An 18,349-nucleotide genomic window follows, 5' to 3' on the forward strand; every position below is an offset into this window, starting at 1 on the left:
TGCTGCCTGACCTGCTGAGTTCCTCCAGCACTTTTTGTGTATTGCTCCAGATTCCCTTGTGGGTCCAGAATCCCTCCATTCTCTGCATATTCATGTGCCCATTGTATTCAACGCCTCTATTGTATCGGCCTTCCCTGCACCCCGGCAGCACATTCCAGGTCCACACCACTCTCTGTGGGGGAAAAAATGTCCTTTGAGCTTCCCCCCCACCCCTCACCTTAAATGTATGCTCTCTAGTATTAGACGCAGGGGAAAAGATACTGGCTGTCTAGTCCATCTATGCCTCTCATCGTGTTATGGACGTCTGTTGTATTTATTATTACAATGTGCACTGCTCACACTGAGATTCACATGAGCAAGGGATTTCACTGCACCCTGGTGTATATGTAAACGAACCTGAATCTTCAAACGCACGCAGCCCAGCGCTGTGGGAGAAGAGCCCAGTGTTCGCTGGATTCCCTAAGATGTCAGCCCAAGTAACCACTGTTGTCTCTCTTTACAGGCCACAGGCCAGTGATCATCTCCAGTGCCTGACACCTCCCAGGGGCTCAATCCATCATCCTCACTCCAACGCCAGGCAGGACTCTGACTTCTCTCCCCCTACCCCCCCTCTCCGTCACCCACCCTCAGCCCCCAACTGACAACAGAATGGAAAACCTAACAGAGCTTCAGAACCCTCTGCTGGAGAAGAACCAACACGTTGGAGGCGATTATGGTTTCCAGGAGGATTATAACGAAGAGCGGCACTACAAGGAAAAACTCTTGAGCTATTTTGTGAGTAATAATTCAAGCAAGAACAAACCCAAGGCCAACTTCACCCGGCAACTCCTGGACGCCAGTTCCCTGCACCTGGCTGTGGAGGCATTTTACCGGCCCAATTTTATTTTGTACAAGGACGAAGCGAAGGAGAGTGCGAAGGATTACAGGAACGAGAGCTGTGAGACGACGTTCACTGAGAGGAAGAACTTGACTATTGAATACCCTGACCATTCGGAGTCTAAACTTGTGGAGTACACAGAGAACGATGTAACAATTCAGACTGTCTCCTATGAGGTGGAAGAGGAGGAGTTCCATGACTGTGAGGTAGAGACGTGCCTTTATTTCAAAGGATTTGTTTTACTCTTGGAGCTCTCGAATGTGTAAAACTGTTCAGCTGTTTCAGCTGACGGGGAGGAATTCATTGGGAGATAGGGAGAAGGTCAGAATACAGCTCTTCAGTGTGTCTGTGCATGTTTAGAACATAGAATATTACAGCCCAGGACAGGCCCTTCGGCCCATGATGTTGTGTTTGTGTATTTGTCTGTGTTTGTGTGTAAAAGTGCCTGTGTATCTGCGTATATGTGTGTGTGTGTCTATGTATGTTTGTGTATATCTGAGTCTGTATATGTGTGCCTGTGTGTATGTTTATGTGTGTGTCTGAGTGTGTGTGTATGTGTATATGTGTGTGTGTGTGTCTGAGTGTGTGTACATGTTTGTGTGTGTGTCTGTGTATATGTATGGTGTTTCTGTGTGTGTATATGTTTGTGTGTGTGTTGTGTGTATGTTTGTATATATGTTTGTGTGTGTGTGTGTACATTTGTGTGTGTATATACAGTTTGCATGTGTGTATATGTGTGTCTGTATATGTGTGTGTTTGTGTGTGTGAGTGTGTGTGTATATGTATATGTTTCTGTGTGTGTCTGAGTGTGTGTGGATGTGTATATGTTTGTGAGTGTGTGTGTGTCTGTGTATATGTATGTGTGTCTGTGTGTATATGTTTGTGTGTGCATTTGTGTGTATGTTTGTGTGTGTATATATGTTTGTATGTGTGTTAGTGTGTGTGTATACGTTTGTGTGTGTGTATATACAGTTTGTATGTGTGTGTGTATATATGTATATGTTTGTGTGTATGTTTGTATGTGTCCCATCCCCTGTGAAGCCAGCTCAGGGGCAGCAGGCTGTGGTGCTGAGACTCCTGTCATGCACAAAGGATGTGCCAGGGCACGCCCTTCTCTCCTCCACCCCAGTACTTGTACTGTCTCTCATTAATCGGGGCAGCACTATGGCACAAGTGGCGCCTTACAGCCACAGTGACCCGAGTTTCATCCTGTTCTCCAGTGCTGTCCATGTGGAACTTGCACGTCCTCCCTGTGACTGCGTGGGTTTCCCCTGGATGCTCCAGTTTCCTCCCATATCCCAAAGACATGCGGGTTGGTAGGGTAATTTACTTCTGTAAGTTGCTCCCGGTTTGTGGGGTGTGGTGGAACGTGGGGGGAATTGGTGCCAATGTGGGAAGGATGAAATGGGATCTGAGTAAACGGATGCTTGGTCAGCACCAATGTGAGCTGAAGGAACCCTTTCGGTGCTGTGTAACTCTGGCATGCAGCCAAGTGGTAGGTTGTAAGGATCACATGAAATTGCAAACAACTCAACATGAAACTGTGCAACATATAATTTTATAACTATATATAATCTACGACTATAATTTTGTAGACCTTCAACATGTAAAATGGCCTCTCTCCGGACAGCATTGGCATCTGACTGATAGCATAAGCAATTATTTTTTCAATGTTAAACCTTATTTGTTTTATTGCTTCCCATGAGAATAAGGAGTGTTATCTATATCCGTTCTTCTCCCGTCTGAATCATTGATAGGTTGTTGACTCTAATTAAACAGAGTAATGTTGGATGTACAGTTGCATAATGCTCAGTCAGGGTAGTGCAGCCCAGCAGATTGCAAGTCATAGAATTACGGAGTCACTGTGGTAAAAGTAGAGGCTGTTCAGCCCATGCAGTCTGGACCAGCCCTTTGTAGATCCATCCATTCAGTCCCATTCCTGCCCTCATTTTCACAGCCCTTCAAATTATTTTCCCTCACAGGATTATCCAATTCCCTTTGGAAAGTCCCAGCTGTCTCTAACCCACCCTTGCAGGTAGTGAGTTCCACTTCACCAAACTCTGCCTGAAGTGTCTTATTTTCATAAACCTCCAGTTTCCCAGGGTAGGCTATTCAGGACAGAGATGAGAAATGTCTTCACTCAGAGGATGGAGAGCCTTTGAACTGCTCTAACCTCAAGGGCTGTGGAAGCTGAGCCATCATTTCCATTCTAAACAGAAGACTGATAGATTCCAGGGCACTCAGGGATCAAAGGTTATTGGGATAATGCTGGAAAATAGCACTGAGGCAGAAGATCAGTCATGCTCGTAATGAATGGCAGAGCAGGTCTGATGGGCTGTGTGTCCCACCCCTGCACCTATTTCTTATATGCTGATCTTCTTGTGTTCTAAGCATGCTGTCCATGAAGGTCTCCACCTTATGGATGCACCGCATTGACCCCAAATGCTGCTCCGGCTCCCAAGACCTGGAGTCCAAGCTGCTGCAGCCGGAGACACTTCCTGCTTGCCGAGTCACTGGAAGTGCCCACACCTCCCTACGTGGCAGAGGATGCACATTCCACACCTCACCTTTACAGATAATGTGGAGAAGAAGTTTGTCAGAAAGTACTTGCCAGTCAGCTCCCTGTCTCCTGCCAATTAACTTTCTGAAACACCTTTTAATCACTTTTAAAGGGAGTGTGAGTAATGCAACGCTACCTTTTCAGCTTCAAGGTGAGTAATGGAGCTGAGGACAAATGTGCTCGGTGCCCTGGACCAGTGGTATTGTGAATGAAACCCTCACATACGGAAAAATATGCATCCCTCCCCATAACACCAGAGCCACGCCATTTTAAGCAGTTGGGAATTGTCCTGGTGATTCCCAGGGACAGCTAGGACAACTGACATGCTAACTGTAATTTTGTTGTGAACTTTCTAAGTACAATAACTGTAATAGGAATGCCTCTGGACCTCTGTAATATTTTGGTGTTCGCTGTAGGCACACATCCCTCTTGGGAACTATAGGCCTGGAGTGTTCATTTACACAGAGCACCAGGTTGGTTGGCCTGGTTCCATCAGGACAACAGGGACTGCTGTTCGCTGACTGTGCAGTGCCTCGGGCCATCTTAGGGGTGTGAAAAGCATGGTAGAAATGCAAGCTTTTTTCTTTTCTTCTCTTGAGTAACCCAGCTGCAGGATCTGCTGGCTGTCCTTGCGAACTCATCAGAATAGATATTTTTCTCTTCAGCTGCAGATGACACCAACATTGGTGAGATAGTGGATAACGAAAAAGGTTGTCGAAGGTTACAACAGGGTATAGATCAACTGGGAAAATGAGCAAGGCAATGGCAGATGAAATTTAACTTGGACAAGTGCAAAGTGATGTATTTTGGGAAATTAAACCATGGGGGGACATACACAGTGAATGACAGGGCCCTGGAGAGCATTGTTGGACAGAGAGACTGAGGGGTACAGGCATGTGGTTCCCAGGTGGTGTCAACATGGGTAGACAGGGTGGTGAAGAAGGCATTTGGCATGCCTGCCTTTATCAGCTGAGACACTGAGTATAAGAATTGGGACATCATGTTACAGTTGTACAGAACGTTGGTTTGACCACACCTGGTGTTTTGTGTGCACTTCAGGTCACCACACTGCAGGAAGGATATGATTACACCAGAGATGGTACTGAGAAGGTTCACAAGGATGTTGCCTGGATTGGAGGGCTTGAGTTATAGCAAGAGATTGGAGAGGTTGGGTCCGGTTTCTCTGGAGCAAAGGAGGCTGAGAGACGATGTGATAGAGGTACACAAAATTATGAGAGGCATAGACCGGGTAGATAGCTATAATCTGTTTCCCATCATAGAGGAGTCTAAAACCAGAGGGCTTAGGTTTAAGGTGAGAGGGAGGGTGTTTAAAGGGGATCTGAGGGGTAAATTTTTCACACACAGAGTAGTCGGTGTCTGGAATGAGCTGCCAGGGGAGGTGGTGGAGGCAGGAACAGTAACAACATTTAAGAGGCATCTGGACAGGTGCTTCAATAAGTAAGGCATAGAGGGAAATGGAATTAATGAAGGCAAGTGGGAATAGTACAGATGGGGATGATGTGGTGGGCTGAAGGGCCTGTGTCTATGTTGTACATCTCTGCGGTTCTATGCAGAAACCTTACCAAGGTCAATTAGGTCACGTTTACAGTGGCAGGGAGGATGGGACAGGCCCAGTTAGCCCTGGGAGCAGTTCCAGGCCATCTTAAAATGGCAGTCGCAGGGCAAGTGTGGTCCAATAATTGATGCCCTCTCCAAGGTTTGGCAGCCAATCTTTGATAGCCACTGATTTGTTGGACCTGCCATCTGCAGAGGAGACCTTGAACCAAGGCCTCATCCGCTGCCCTGGTGCCTAACACAGGAAAGGGCTTCTCCTCATGCCCCAGCCAACACAAATCCTTGCTTGCTTAGCTGGTCGATTGTTCATGGGATGTGTGTTAAAAGAAAAATTGGATGGCTTGTTTATCTATTCAATGGTAAGATCTCCGCAGAAAAGATTCATTGAAGAAGAAGCACACTGCCCCTCTCACCCCCACACCCATCCCCACCGAGGGCAGCTTTAGAGGGTTTTTCATGTCCTTTGTACCAAGTTTGTTGACACCACAGCCGTAGATTTGTGGTCCAAACTTTCTGTTGGATAACACTGGAGAACTACACTGAGGAGTGGGAAAATTGCTGCAAGTCGCTGATACAAATTTTGTTCTTTTTCCACCAAAATTGCCATCAGGCATGTGTTCCCCTGTGTATGTGGGTACCTGACTGTCAGCATGGAACATGATTGGCCAAAGAGCCTGTTTCTGTGCTATGTGACCCTGCATGTTTCCCCTGTGTAAATATGGGCAGGTACATTACTGAGGCAAATGAGAAAAGGGAGCGTGCAATAGCTGGTTGCTGCAGGATGACAGGGATTGCTTTTTAGAAATGCTTCATCGGCTGGAGAGTAGTTTGGGCCTTCCTGAGGCCATTGGGCAATGATTTTGTATTGAGTACAGGCCCAAGGTATTGCGCACGATGCAATTCACTCAAGAGGCCTGTCCTTTAACCCAGCACCATTGCAGAGAGTGGAGACTGTTAAGGAAGAGGATTGGGAATGGGGGTGGATGGGAGAAGAGAATTGATGGGAAAATGTAGATTGGGCAGGGGAATGAGCTTTGCAAGCTGTGTGTGTGTGTGTGTGTGTGTGTGTGTGTGTGTGTGTGTGTGTGTGTGTGTGTGTGTGTGTGTGTGTGTGTGTGTGTGTGTGTGGTGGAGTGGGGGTCTGGTGAGGTAAAAGTAAGATGATTGGAATTGGTTTACTATTGTCACTTGTACCAAGGTACAGTAAAAAAAACTTGTCTTGCATACCATTCATACAGATCAATTCATCACACAGTGCACTGAGGTAGTACAAGGTAAAACAATACAGAATGCAGAGTAAAATGTCACAACTACAGAGGCAGTGCAGGTAGACAACAAGATGCAAGGTCATAACAAGATAGTTAGTGAGGTCAAGAGTCCATCTTATCGTACTAAGGAACCGTTCAATATTCTTATAACAGCAGGATAGAGGCTGTCCTTGAGCCTGGTGGTACATGCTTTCAAGCTTTTGTATCTTTTGCCTGATGGGAGGAGGGAGGAGAGAGAAGGTCACTGGTGACCAAGGCAGCAAGAAGTATAGACAGAGTCCATGGAGGGGAGGCTGGTTTCCTTGACGCGCTGGGCTGTGTCCACAATTCTCTGCAGTTTCCTGTGGTCCCAGGCAGAGCAGTTGCCGTACCAAGCCGTGATGCATCAAGATAGGATGCTTTCTATGGTGCATCGATAAAAGTTGGTGAATGTCAAAGGGGACATGCCCAATTTCTTTAGCTTCCTGAGGAAGTAGAGGCACTGGTGAGCTTTCTTGGCTGTGGCGTCTATGTGGTTGGACCAGGACAGGCTATTGGTGATGGTCACTCCTAAGAACTTAAGGCTCTCAACCCTCTCAACCTCAGCACCGTTGATGTAGACAGGTGCATGTACACTGCCTTCCTTCCTGAAGTCAATGACCAGCTCTTTTGTTTTGCTGAAATTGAGGGAAAGGTTGTTGTCATTGGGAATGGGTTTGTGAGTGGGGGGAATGTTGATCAAGGAGGTGATGGGTGTAGAGTGTATTAAGGAAACAGTGTGGCATGGTTGGGGCACTGCTCAGGGAGGTGGGAGAGAGATAGTAGAGTCATTGATAGGGTGGAGGTAGGGTCGATATTGACAGTAGGGAGGGAAGGATGACCACTGTCGATGGAAACCCAATCAAGAGTCTGTGCAGAGGGCAAAGTACCTCTCAGTCTCCCCAGTTGCAACCCAGAACCATTAACTAACATAGTGGTCATGAGGTTCCATTTAAGACCTGGGTCAATATTTGTGTCAAGACCTGAGTCATTTACTCCTCCTTTATACTGGGAGAATTTGGCCCAAAATGGTTTCAGCAGTAGTGTTCCATTCCATTTCATGTCACTGCCCGTGACCCGGGACCTGTGAGTGTATGCATTCCGCATGTCGTTTGCCCACAGGAGCCAGACTGAAGACCCAGAAGGGTACTACCCAATCGGTTTTATAAACTAACATCCTATCGAATTGAGACCTTGCTCAATGTGATGGAATTTCTAGACCATTATATTTTCACGGCCTCCGAAAAGCAAGGACTTTCCGTAGGTTGAGGATAACTATGTGTTGCTCATGGGTTTGTGCTTGGATTCAGCAGAAACTGTTGTCCCCTGTGTACGGCAGGAGCAACACAACCAGCTTCCAAACACCTCTGTGTTCAAAGGCTGCAATACATTAGAGAGTGAATACTCTCCCTCAGAAGATGATGCTAATTGGAACCCTTTTCCAAGACAGGGTCACCAACAATCCTGCATTAGATAAGATATTTATTTATAAGTCACATGTACATTGAAACACACAGTGAAATGTGTTTTTTTTGCATTACTGAGAATGTGCTGGGGGTAGCCCGTAAGTGTTGCCACTCTTCCGGCACCAAAATACCATGCCCTCAGCTCCTGACCTGTACACCTTTGGAATGTGGGAGGAAACCGGAGCACCCAGAGGAAACCCATGCAGATACAGGAAGAATACAAACTCCTTACAGACAGCGGACTGAATTGAACCCGGGTTGCTGTCCTGCATTAAACAGGACTCTCCCTATTTCACTGGGTAAGAGAGTACCCACCATCCAAAATTCGTCTCCCAGTCCAGTCATCGGGATGATCCTCAATCTATGGATAATCCCTGCTTTTCCCAGGCTGCGAAAATATAGTGGTCTAGAAATTCCATCACATTGAGTAAGATCTCAACTCGATGGGATGTTAACTTATAAAACTGATTGGGTAGTACCCTTCTGGGTCTTCAGTCTGGCTCCTGTGGGCAAATGACATGTGGAATGCATACACTCACAGGTCCCGGGTCACAAGCAGTGACATGAAATGGAATGGAACATCAGCTCTTCTACCAGGATGTTCCAGTTGGCCCTTCTTCTTGGAAAAAAAAATCTGCTGGACAGCCCTGCCCCAAGGTGCCGGAGCTAAATCCGTCCCTGTCTACATGACTGTGCCTCACTGGACTGTGAATATTCCTGAGCAGCGTTCTCGGGCACCTGGGGTATTAACTATAGTGTGGATGGAGGTGGATGGGGTACCCAAGGTGCACCCCAATAGGGCTTTAACCAGTATCCAAGCTCTGCCAGCAGATTGCTATCCTCTGCCATTTCTGAATGCCAGGAAACTTCTCCATTTTAGTCACGTCACTGCTGAGATGCAGTAAACATCCACGGCATTGAGTATGTTTCATGTTATGCATCAAATGCGGGCTGTAAACATCAGCGATGAATTGCTCCTATAGAAAACTAGATAGAAATTGTGGTTGTTTCTGACTGAGCTTGGGACACAGGTTGTGCTTTGGTGAGAACAACACAGGCAGCAAACAGGCTTCAATTCTTGAGCAACAAACAATCTGCTGGAGGAACTCAGGGGGTCAAGCACCATCTGTGGGAGGAAAGGAATTGTCAACATATTGGGTCCTGATGCAGGGTTTCGACCCGAAAAGTCGACAATTCCTTTGCTCCCACAGACGCTGCTCAACCCGCTGAGTTCCTCTAGCAGATTGTTTGTTGCTCCAGATTCCAGCATCTGCAGTCTCTTGTGTCTCCAAGCTTCAACACTCCTAGTTTCTTGCCCAGAATCATCAAGAAGCAAACAGCACAGTGTAGGGATAGCCAGTATGACAATTGGAACAGTGGAGGCTGAGGGGAGACCTGATAGAAGTTTATAAAATTCTGAGAGGCATAGACAGAGTAGACAGCTGTTATCTCTTCTCCTAGAGTCAAAATGTCCAACACTAGAGGGCATGCATTTAAGGTGAGAGGGGGAAAGTTTTTTACACACAGGGTGGTGGGTGCCTTGAATGGGCTGCCAGGGGTAGTAGTGGAGGCAGATACCATAGAGGCATTCAAGAGGCTCTTAGATAGGTACATGAATATGCAGAGACCAGAGGAATTGGGACTATGTACATACAGAAGGGATTAGGTGTCATTAGCTTCATTAGTTCAGCACCACATCGTGGGCTGAAGAGCCTTTTCCTGTGCTGTGCTGTTCGATTCGTTGCCTTAATTTTATAACCTGGCCTACTGTACATTAGATAAATACTTTACATCATCTACAGAGTCTTCAGCTATCAGAGGGATTGTATTTACTCTGTAGTGCACTGACTTGCAGCCTTGGAACACAGAGGTGATTGGAAGCAGGTTGTCTTTCTCCTCGCGTACTGTGTGATGCTTACCGTACGAGACCGCCACTTACTTTGAGGCATGCTCTTCCATATGACATTTCTGCTGGTGAAGTGACTTGTTAACCGTTTTGAGAAGAGTTAAAGCATTAGCACCACTGCTGAAGAAACACAATCTCAAGAAGTGCACATTTGCCAGCCACGCATGCTTGAAATTTCATTTTGGAGGTTCGTTAATTTTTAAGAGACGGTTTTCTGTCCCATTTAAACAGACAGATGTCAGTCTCGTCCCGACAAAGTCCTCAGTTAAATGGAACTGACCCAGAGATCCCTGAATCCACCCCCGCGCCGCCCCATCTCCATGCAGGCTTTTTTTAATGTTCTTCCTTACACAAAATTAATAATGAAGAAGTCATCTTGTAAATGGATGGAGACAAATGTGAGGGTTACAGCTGTGAAATAAAATGCAGACTTAACAACCATCAAAAGCTTGGTCGTGTTTTTCCTATGATCTGGAAAGATATAAAAAAAATTACCATATAAATGTTCTAGTTTTCTAAAAAGGCTTCAAGGGCAAAGTAATCTCTTAATCTTGTCTGTCAGTGCAAATCAGCAATGTTGACAGAATACAAAGCAGCACCTCTCAAATCTTCCTGCCATAATACAGAACATGACAAGGGCAAATCGAGCACTTCCACAGCATTATCAGCTGTGAGTATGTTTCATTGCTTGTGTCAGATGCAGGTTGTAAACACTAGCGGTGAATTGCTCCTGTGGAAAGCTAGGTTGAAGTTCCTGTTGTTTCTGTCTGTTAGCTTGGGAATGCTGGCAGCACTTAGCCAGAACGACACAGAAGATAAAATGGCATCTTTTCTCCTGGTTTATTGGCAATGAAGCCCCCCACATATGAATCATTGAGAAGCAAACTGCTGCAGCTTAAGGAAATCTGAAATTGAAACAATTCTTTGGCAACATCGTCCGTTTCTCTCTTTCTCTCCACGAAAGTACTTGAGCTACTGAGGATTTCCAACATTTTCTGTTTTGATTTTAGAATGATTCAGTATAAACAGGTTACTGAAAGAGCTATCGAAATAATCCAATTCTTCATCCTTTACTCATCCCCCATTGCCCTATAATTTTCCCCTTGAAAATCTAATGACTTTTCCAGTGTTACAATTAAACCTGTATCCATCACCCATTCTAGTGGTGCTCTCTAGATTGTCATAACTCCACTGCACTTGAAAATAAATAATTTCTATGACACCCATGTTCTGACTCCAGGGTATTTTACCTCCTAAGAAAACAGGATGGAACTTGGTTTAATATCTCTTCTGGAAACTGCCATCTTGCAGTACACCCTCTGTATTCCACTGCAGTGTCAGTCTGAGTGCTCGGAGTGGGTCCTTCAAACCTTGACTTTTATCCCAAAGCCAAAATTGCCACCATTACACCATTATAGCACCATTATTCTCTGTTTTATCAAAAGAGATTTAGTTTAATTTGGCGACGTGTTCGGTGCAGACATCATGGGCCGAAGGGCCTGTTCCTGTGCCGTACTGTTCTAGGTTCTCTGTGTACCAATCTGAAACTAGGAGAATGGCTTTTAACTGAAGATATATCACAGTCAGAGCTCAGTCTACCTCTTTTCTACCTGATCGAGGGTCACAATTAATATTCTTGCATTCCAGATTGAGTGTCTTCCCTACATTTAACTGACTTGTTGGTTAAATTGCTGAAGCAATTTTCAGCAGGAGGTGGAGACCAAGGGAGGCATGAGAAACTTGCTTTTCAAATTGCTTTTCAAAGGGCAGTCACGGTAGTGTAGCGGTTAGCGTAACGCTTTATAGCGCCAGCAACCCAGGTTCAATTCCGGCTGCTGTCTGTAAGGAGTTTGTATATTCTCCCCATGTCTGCGTGGGTTTCCTCCGGGTGCTCCGGTTTCCTCCCACATTCCAAAGACGTACGGGTTAGGAAATTGTGGGCGTGCTATGTTGGCGCCGGAAGCGTGGCGACACTTGCGGGCTGCCCCCAGAACACTCTACGTAAAAGATGTATTTCACTATGTATTTCGATGTACATATGACTAATAAAGATATCTTATTTTATAAGCATTTTCTTATTGTTTCTCCTAATAAGTTAGCATTAAATTCATAGGTTGTATCTTTATTTCCTTGTACACAGAAAGTAGCAGATGCAATCATAAAAGCTTGGAGCTAATTCCTAAGCTGTAACTTGTCTTCAGTCAGATACATAATTCCAACAAATTGAGCACTTGTTTATGCTCCCTTTAGTTTTAGTTTTAGTTTTATCTTTCTCTTTTCAGTGATTGGAGGGAAAAACAGACCCAGGAGAGTCAATAGTATGGCAATAACTTTCCAATGATCTTGTCCTGAAAGTGAGATTCCTTTGTAAACCTCCAAACCTTCCATTTATGATTCCAATGATTTATACCATTCCATTCAAACCTCCCCTTCACCCAGTATCTGAGGAGCCAGTTCTCATTCTGTTCAGGGTTTTGCGACAGAGTGTGCTCGTGTCAAGCTCATGTGCTGTTCTTTTCATTATACAGGGAGACAAATCATTCCTTGACCCTGTGAAAGATGTAACAGGGAAGATGAACAGAATAAATCATTGCGCTGCATAATTGGTGTGAAATTGGACTTTTGACAGTTGGCTGAGGTTGAAAGAAGCATGAAGATCATTGCATTAGAAGTTTTGGTTTAACCATCATTGCTGATACTTTGGGGGGAAAAGCACATTGTGGGGGTTTTATGGTGTAAATTGAACAATACCCAGTGTGTACAAATTGAGCAGCCTCACCTAAAATTACCCATTGTTGCTGTCAGTTTTATGTTTGTGATCATCTCAGCTGAATTTATCCCTGTTCATTTGACAGCATGAAAAAATAATTACAGAATATATTTAAGAAAAATAAGTATCACACGGAAGCTCATTGATTTTTTTTTCTTATTCATTCATGGGATTAGATGTCCCTGCCACAGTCAGCATTTATTGTGTATCCTAACTTATTGAACTGATTGGCTTGCTGAGTCATTTCGAAGAGCAGCTAAGGGTGAAAGACGTAGCAGTAGGCCATCTGACCCCTCGTGCCTGTCCCACCATGGTTAAATTTACCCCAGCACCACTTCACTGTACGAACCCAATATCCCTTGGTTTCCTTAACATCTAAAAGTCTATCAATTCAGTCAAGGTCTTTTTTTCAATTTTCTGGATCTGTGCAGTACTGACAAGGTCAACATTTTCTGTTGATCCAGACTGCTTTTGAGAGGGGTGGTGGTGAGCTGCCTTATTGAACTGCTGCAGTCCTCCTGGTGAAGGTACTCCCACAGAGTTGTTGGGTCGGGAGTTCCAGGATTTAGATCCATAGAACCATAGAACAATACAGCACAATACAGGCCCTTTGGCCCACCATGTTGTGCCGACCTTTAAACCACACCTGACTAATTAACCCCTTCCTCCCACATATCCCCCTATTCCTCCATATGCTTATCTAACAACCTCTTGAACTTCACCAATGTATCAGCCTCCACCACCACCCCAGGCAGCACATTCCATGCACCAATCACTCTCTGGGTGAAAAACCTCCCTCTGATATCCCCCTGAACTTCCCACCCATTACTCTAAAGCCATGTCCTCTTGTATTAACCATTGGTGCCCTGGGAAAGAGGCGCTGGCTGTCCACTCTATCTATTCCTCTTAATATTTTGTATACCTCTCATGTCTCCTCTCATCCTCCTTCTCTCCAATAAGTAAAGCCCTCGCTCCCTTAGTCCCTCCTCATAATCCATACTCTCCAATCCAGGCAGCATCCTGGTAAATCTCCTCTGCACCCTTTCCAATGCTTCCACATCCTTCCTATAATGAGGAGACCAGAACTGGACACAGTACTCCAAGTGTGGTCTAGCCAGAGTTTTGTAGAACTGCATCATTACCTCGCAGCTCTTAAACTCGATCCCACTACTTATGAAAGCTAACATCCCATAAGCTTTCTTAACTACCCTATCCACCTGTGAGGCAACTTTCAGTGACCTGTGGATATAAACCCCCAGATCCCTCCGCTCCTCTACACTGCCCAGAATCCTGCCATTTACCTTGTACTCCGCCTTGGAGTTTGTCCTTCCAAAGTGTACCACCTCACACTTCTCCGGATTGAACTCCATCTGCCACTTGTCAGCCCAGCTCTGCGTCTTATCAATATCCCTCTGTAAGCTTTGACAGTCCTCCACACTATCCACAACACCACTGACCTTTGTGTCGTCTGCAAACTTGCTAACCCACTCTTCCACCCCCTCATCCAAGTCATTAACAGATATCACGAAAAGTAGAGGTCCCAGAACCGATCCTTGTGGGACACCACTAGTCACAGCCCTCCAATCCGAATGCATTCCCTCCACCACAACCCTCTGCTTTCTACAGGCAAGCCAATGCTGAATCCACACGGCCAAGCCTCCCTGGATCCCTTGCCCTCTGACCTTCTGAAGAAGCCTACCATGTGGAACCTTGTCAAACGCCTTACTAAAATCCATGTAGACCACATCCACTACACTACCCTCATCAATCTGCCTGGTCACCTCCTCAAAGAACCCTACACAAAAGCCATGCTGGCTGTCCCTAACCAGTCCATGATTCTCTAAATGCTCATAGATCCTATCTCTTAGAATCCTTTCTAGCAGCTTACCCACCACAGACGTAATTCCCTGGACTATCCGTACTACCTTTTTTGAATAAGGGGACAACATTTGCCGCCCTCCAATCCTTTGGTACCATTCCTGTGGGCAACGAGGACTCAAAGATCCTGGCCAATGGTTCAGCAATCTCCTCCCTCGCCTCGCCAGTGATGATGAAGGAACAGTGATCTATTACCCACTCAGGATGGTATGCGTGGCTTGGAGGTGTTGTTCCGAATCGTCTGCTGCACTTGTCCTTCTTGGTGGTAAAAGTCGTGGGTTTTGGAGGTGCTGTCAGAGTAGCCCGGTTGCGTAACTGCATGGCATTTTGTAGATGGTGCGTCCTGCAGCTGCACTGCGCTGATGTTAGAAGGAATGAACGGTTAGGGCTGTAGATGTGGTGCCATTCAAGCAGACTGCTTTGTCCCAGGTGGTTTTGAAAGTTGCACTCAGTGGTAAGTGGAGGGTATTCCATCACATTCAGACCTGTGCCTTGTAGATGATGGAAAGGCCTTGGCCCATCAGGAGATGAGTCATTTGCCACAGGATACCCAGCACCAACCTTCTCTTATAGTCACATTATTTATATGGTTTGACCAGCTGAGTTTATGGGCCATGGTCACCCCCAGGATACTGATGGTGGGGGATTTGGCGATGACAACTGAATATCAAGAGTAGGTGGTTAGACTCACTCTTGTTGGAAATGGTTATTGCCTGGCAATTGTGTGATGCAAATGTTACTTGCCGTATATCAGCTTGTGCCTGAATGTTGTCCAGGTTTTGCCACATGTAAGTATGGATTGCTTCATTTCCTGAGGAGTCATAGAAGACAGAGCATCGAAATAATCAAAATCTACTGTTTAAAAAAGGATGTAGGCAAAAGGCAGGTAACTATAGGCCAGTTAGCTTAACGTCTGTAGTTGGGAAAATGCGTGAAGCTGTCATTAAGGAAGAAATAGCGAGACACCTGGATAGAAGTGGATCCATCAGGCAGACACAGCATAGATTCAGGAAGGGCAGGTCCTGTTTGACAAACTTACTGGAGTTCTTTGAGGATATAATGAGCGCAGTGGATAGAGGGGAACAGGTGGATGTTGTATACTTGGATTTCCAGAAGGTGTTCAATAAGGTGCTGCAAAAAAAACGTCTATAAGATAAGGATGCATGAAGTTGGGGGTAATGTATTAGCATGGATAGAGGATTCGGTTAACCAATAGAAGGCAGAGAGTTGGGATAAATGGGTGTTTCTCTGGTTGGCAATCAGTGGTGAGCGGGTGCCGCAGGTGTTGGTGCTGGGCCCACAAGTGTTCACGTTATACATTAATGATTTGGAAGAGGGGACAGAGTGTAGCGTATCTAAGTTTGCTGATGACACTAAATTGAGTGGAAAAGCAAATTGTGAAGAGGATGCAGAGAGTTTACAGAGAGATATTGATAAGTTAAGTGAGTGGGCAAGGGTCTGGCAGATGGAGTACAACGTTGGTGAATGTGAGGTCATCCACTTTGGAAGGGAAAATAGAAGATCAGAATGGTGAAAGATTGCAGCATGCTGTTGTGCAGAGGGACTTGGGAGTGCCTGTGCATGAATCACAAAAGGTTGGTTTGCAGGTGCAACAGGTTATCAAGAAGGCAAATGGAATGTTGGCCTTCGTTGCTGGAGGGGTTGAATTTAAGAGCAGGGAGGTTATGCTGCAACTGTACAGGGTACTGGTGAGGCTGCACCTGGAGTACTGTGTGCAGTTCTGGTCTCCTTACTTGCGGAAGGATATACTGGCTTTGGAGGCAGTGCAGAGGAGGTTCACCAGGTTGATTCCGGAGATGATGGGGTTAGCCTATGATTGAGTCACCTGGGACTATACTCGCTGGAATTCAGAAGAATGAGAGGGGATCTTATAGAAATGTAAAATTATGAAAGGGATAAATAAGGTAGAGGCAGGAAAGTTGCTTCCACTGGTAGGTGAGACTAGAACTAGGGGACATGGCCTCAAGATTCGGGGGAATAGATTTAGGTCAGGGATGAGGAGGAACTGCTTTTCCCAGGGAGTAGGGAATCTGTGGAATTCTCTGCCCAGGAAAGCAATAGAGGCTACCTCATTAAATATATTGAAGACACAGTTAGATTTTTGCATAGTAGGGGAATTAAGGGTTATGGGGAAAAGGCAGGTAGGTGGATCTGAGTCCACGGCCAGATCAGCCATGATCTTATTGAATGGCGGAGCAGGCTCAACGAGCCAGATGGCTGACTCCTGCTCCTATTTCTTATGGTCTTAAGTAATCTGAATCAGAATCAGATTTATTATCACTGACTTAAATGATATGAAATGTGTTGTTTTGTGGCAGCAGTACAGTGCAAAGACATAAAGTTACTATAAATTACAAAAATATATAAATCGTGCAAAAAAGAGGAATAACGAGGTAGTGTTCGTGGGTTCATGGACTGTTCAGAAATATGATGGCGGAGGGGAAGAAGCTGTTTCTGAATCACTGAGTGTAGGTCTTCAGGCTCCTGTACCTCCTCCCCGATGGTGGTAACGAGAAAAGGGCACGTCCCGGATGGTGAGGGTCCTTAGTGCTGGATGCTGCCTTTTTGAGCTGGAAGGATGTAACTAGTGGAGTGCCCCAATTATTTACTATCTTTTCTGTTAATGACCTGGAGGAGGGTGGCGGCTGTAAGGCATCCAAGTTTGTAGATGATGCAAAAATAGATGGGAGGGCATGTTGTGCTGAGGATGTTTGGAGTCTGCAAACTGGATATAGATAGGTTTAGTGAGTAGGTGAAAACTTGATAAATGGAGTTTAATGTTCGAAAGTGTGAAGTCATGTACCTCAGTAAGGGGAGTCTAAGTTAGGCAATTATCTAAGTAAAGAAAGACTGTGGATGAGCAAAGTACAGAGGGATCTGGGTATTCTTGTGCCTGAATCAAGATATCAGCAAGACCAGGGAATTGTGGACTTCAGGAAGGGGAAGTCGGGAGAACACACACCAGTCCTCATTGAGGGGTCAGCGGTGGAAAGGGTGAGCAGTTTCAAGTTCCTGGGTGTCAACATCTCAGAGGATCAGTCCTGGGCTCAACACATTGATGCAATCATGAAGAAGGCACACCAGCCGCTCTACTTCATTAGGAGTTTGAGGAGATTTGTTATGGCACCAAAGACTCTTGCAAATTTCTACAGATGTATGGTGGAAAGCATTCTGACTGGTTGCATCACCGCCTGGTATGGAAGTTCCAGTGCTTAGGATCGAAAGAGGCTGCAGAGAGTTGTAGACTCAGTTAGCTCCATCACGGGCATAACCCTCCCCACCATCATGGACATCTTCAAGAGGTGGTGCCTCAAGAAGGCAGCATCCATCATTAAGGACCCTCCCCACCCGGGACATGCCCTCTTCACGTTACTATCATCAGGGAGGAGGTACAGGAGCCTGAAGACCCACACTCAACTTTTCAGGAACAGCTTCCTCCCCTCCACCATCAGATTTCTGAACTGTCCATGAACCCATGAACACTACCTCATTATTCCTCTTTTGCACTATTTATTTATTTTTGTAACTTATAGTAATGTTTATGTCTTTATATCTTGCATTGTACTGCTGCTGCAAAACAACAAATTTCACGACGTATGTCAGTGATAATAAACCTGATTCTGATCCTGATTCTGAATCACAAACTGTTACCAGTTAGCTGCAGCAAGTGATTAGAGAGGCAAATGGCACATTGGTCTTTATTGCAACAAGATTGGAGTTTGGAAATAGGGAAGCATTGTTGCATTTATATGGGGGTGTTGGTGAGGCCACACCTGGAGTACTGTGCACAGTTTTGTTGTCCTTGCTTATGAGAAGATATACTGGCATTGGAGGCAGTCCGAAAGAGAATCACCAGGCTAATTCCTGGGATAAGTGGGTTGTCCTATCATGAACAACTGAAGACATTGGATCTATATTATTTGAAGTTCAGAAGGATGAGGGAAAAATCATATTGATACATATAAGATCCCAAGGAGGCACGACAAGGTAGATTCTCCAAGGTAACCCCC

At 45.4% G+C, this 18,349-nt stretch overlaps 1 protein-coding gene across 1 annotated transcript in view; it reads left to right on the forward strand.

The window, feature by feature from the left end:
• syndig1l (synapse differentiation inducing 1-like) overlaps positions 1-18,349 on the forward strand; it is a 132,786-nt gene that overhangs the window by 56,722 nt on the left and 57,715 nt on the right. The window contains exon 2 of the mRNA XM_052027809.1: positions 503-1,083. Within this exon, the coding sequence (XP_051883769.1) occupies positions 649-1,083 (435 nt within the window). The 5' untranslated portion in view covers positions 503-648. The remainder of the gene's footprint in view (positions 1-502; positions 1,084-18,349) is intronic.

This window comes from Pristis pectinata, chromosome 1, assembly GCF_009764475.1.
Source record: "Pristis pectinata isolate sPriPec2 chromosome 1, sPriPec2.1.pri, whole genome shotgun sequence".
In the NCBI taxonomy this organism is placed as follows: domain Eukaryota; kingdom Metazoa; phylum Chordata; class Chondrichthyes; order Rhinopristiformes; family Pristidae; genus Pristis; species Pristis pectinata.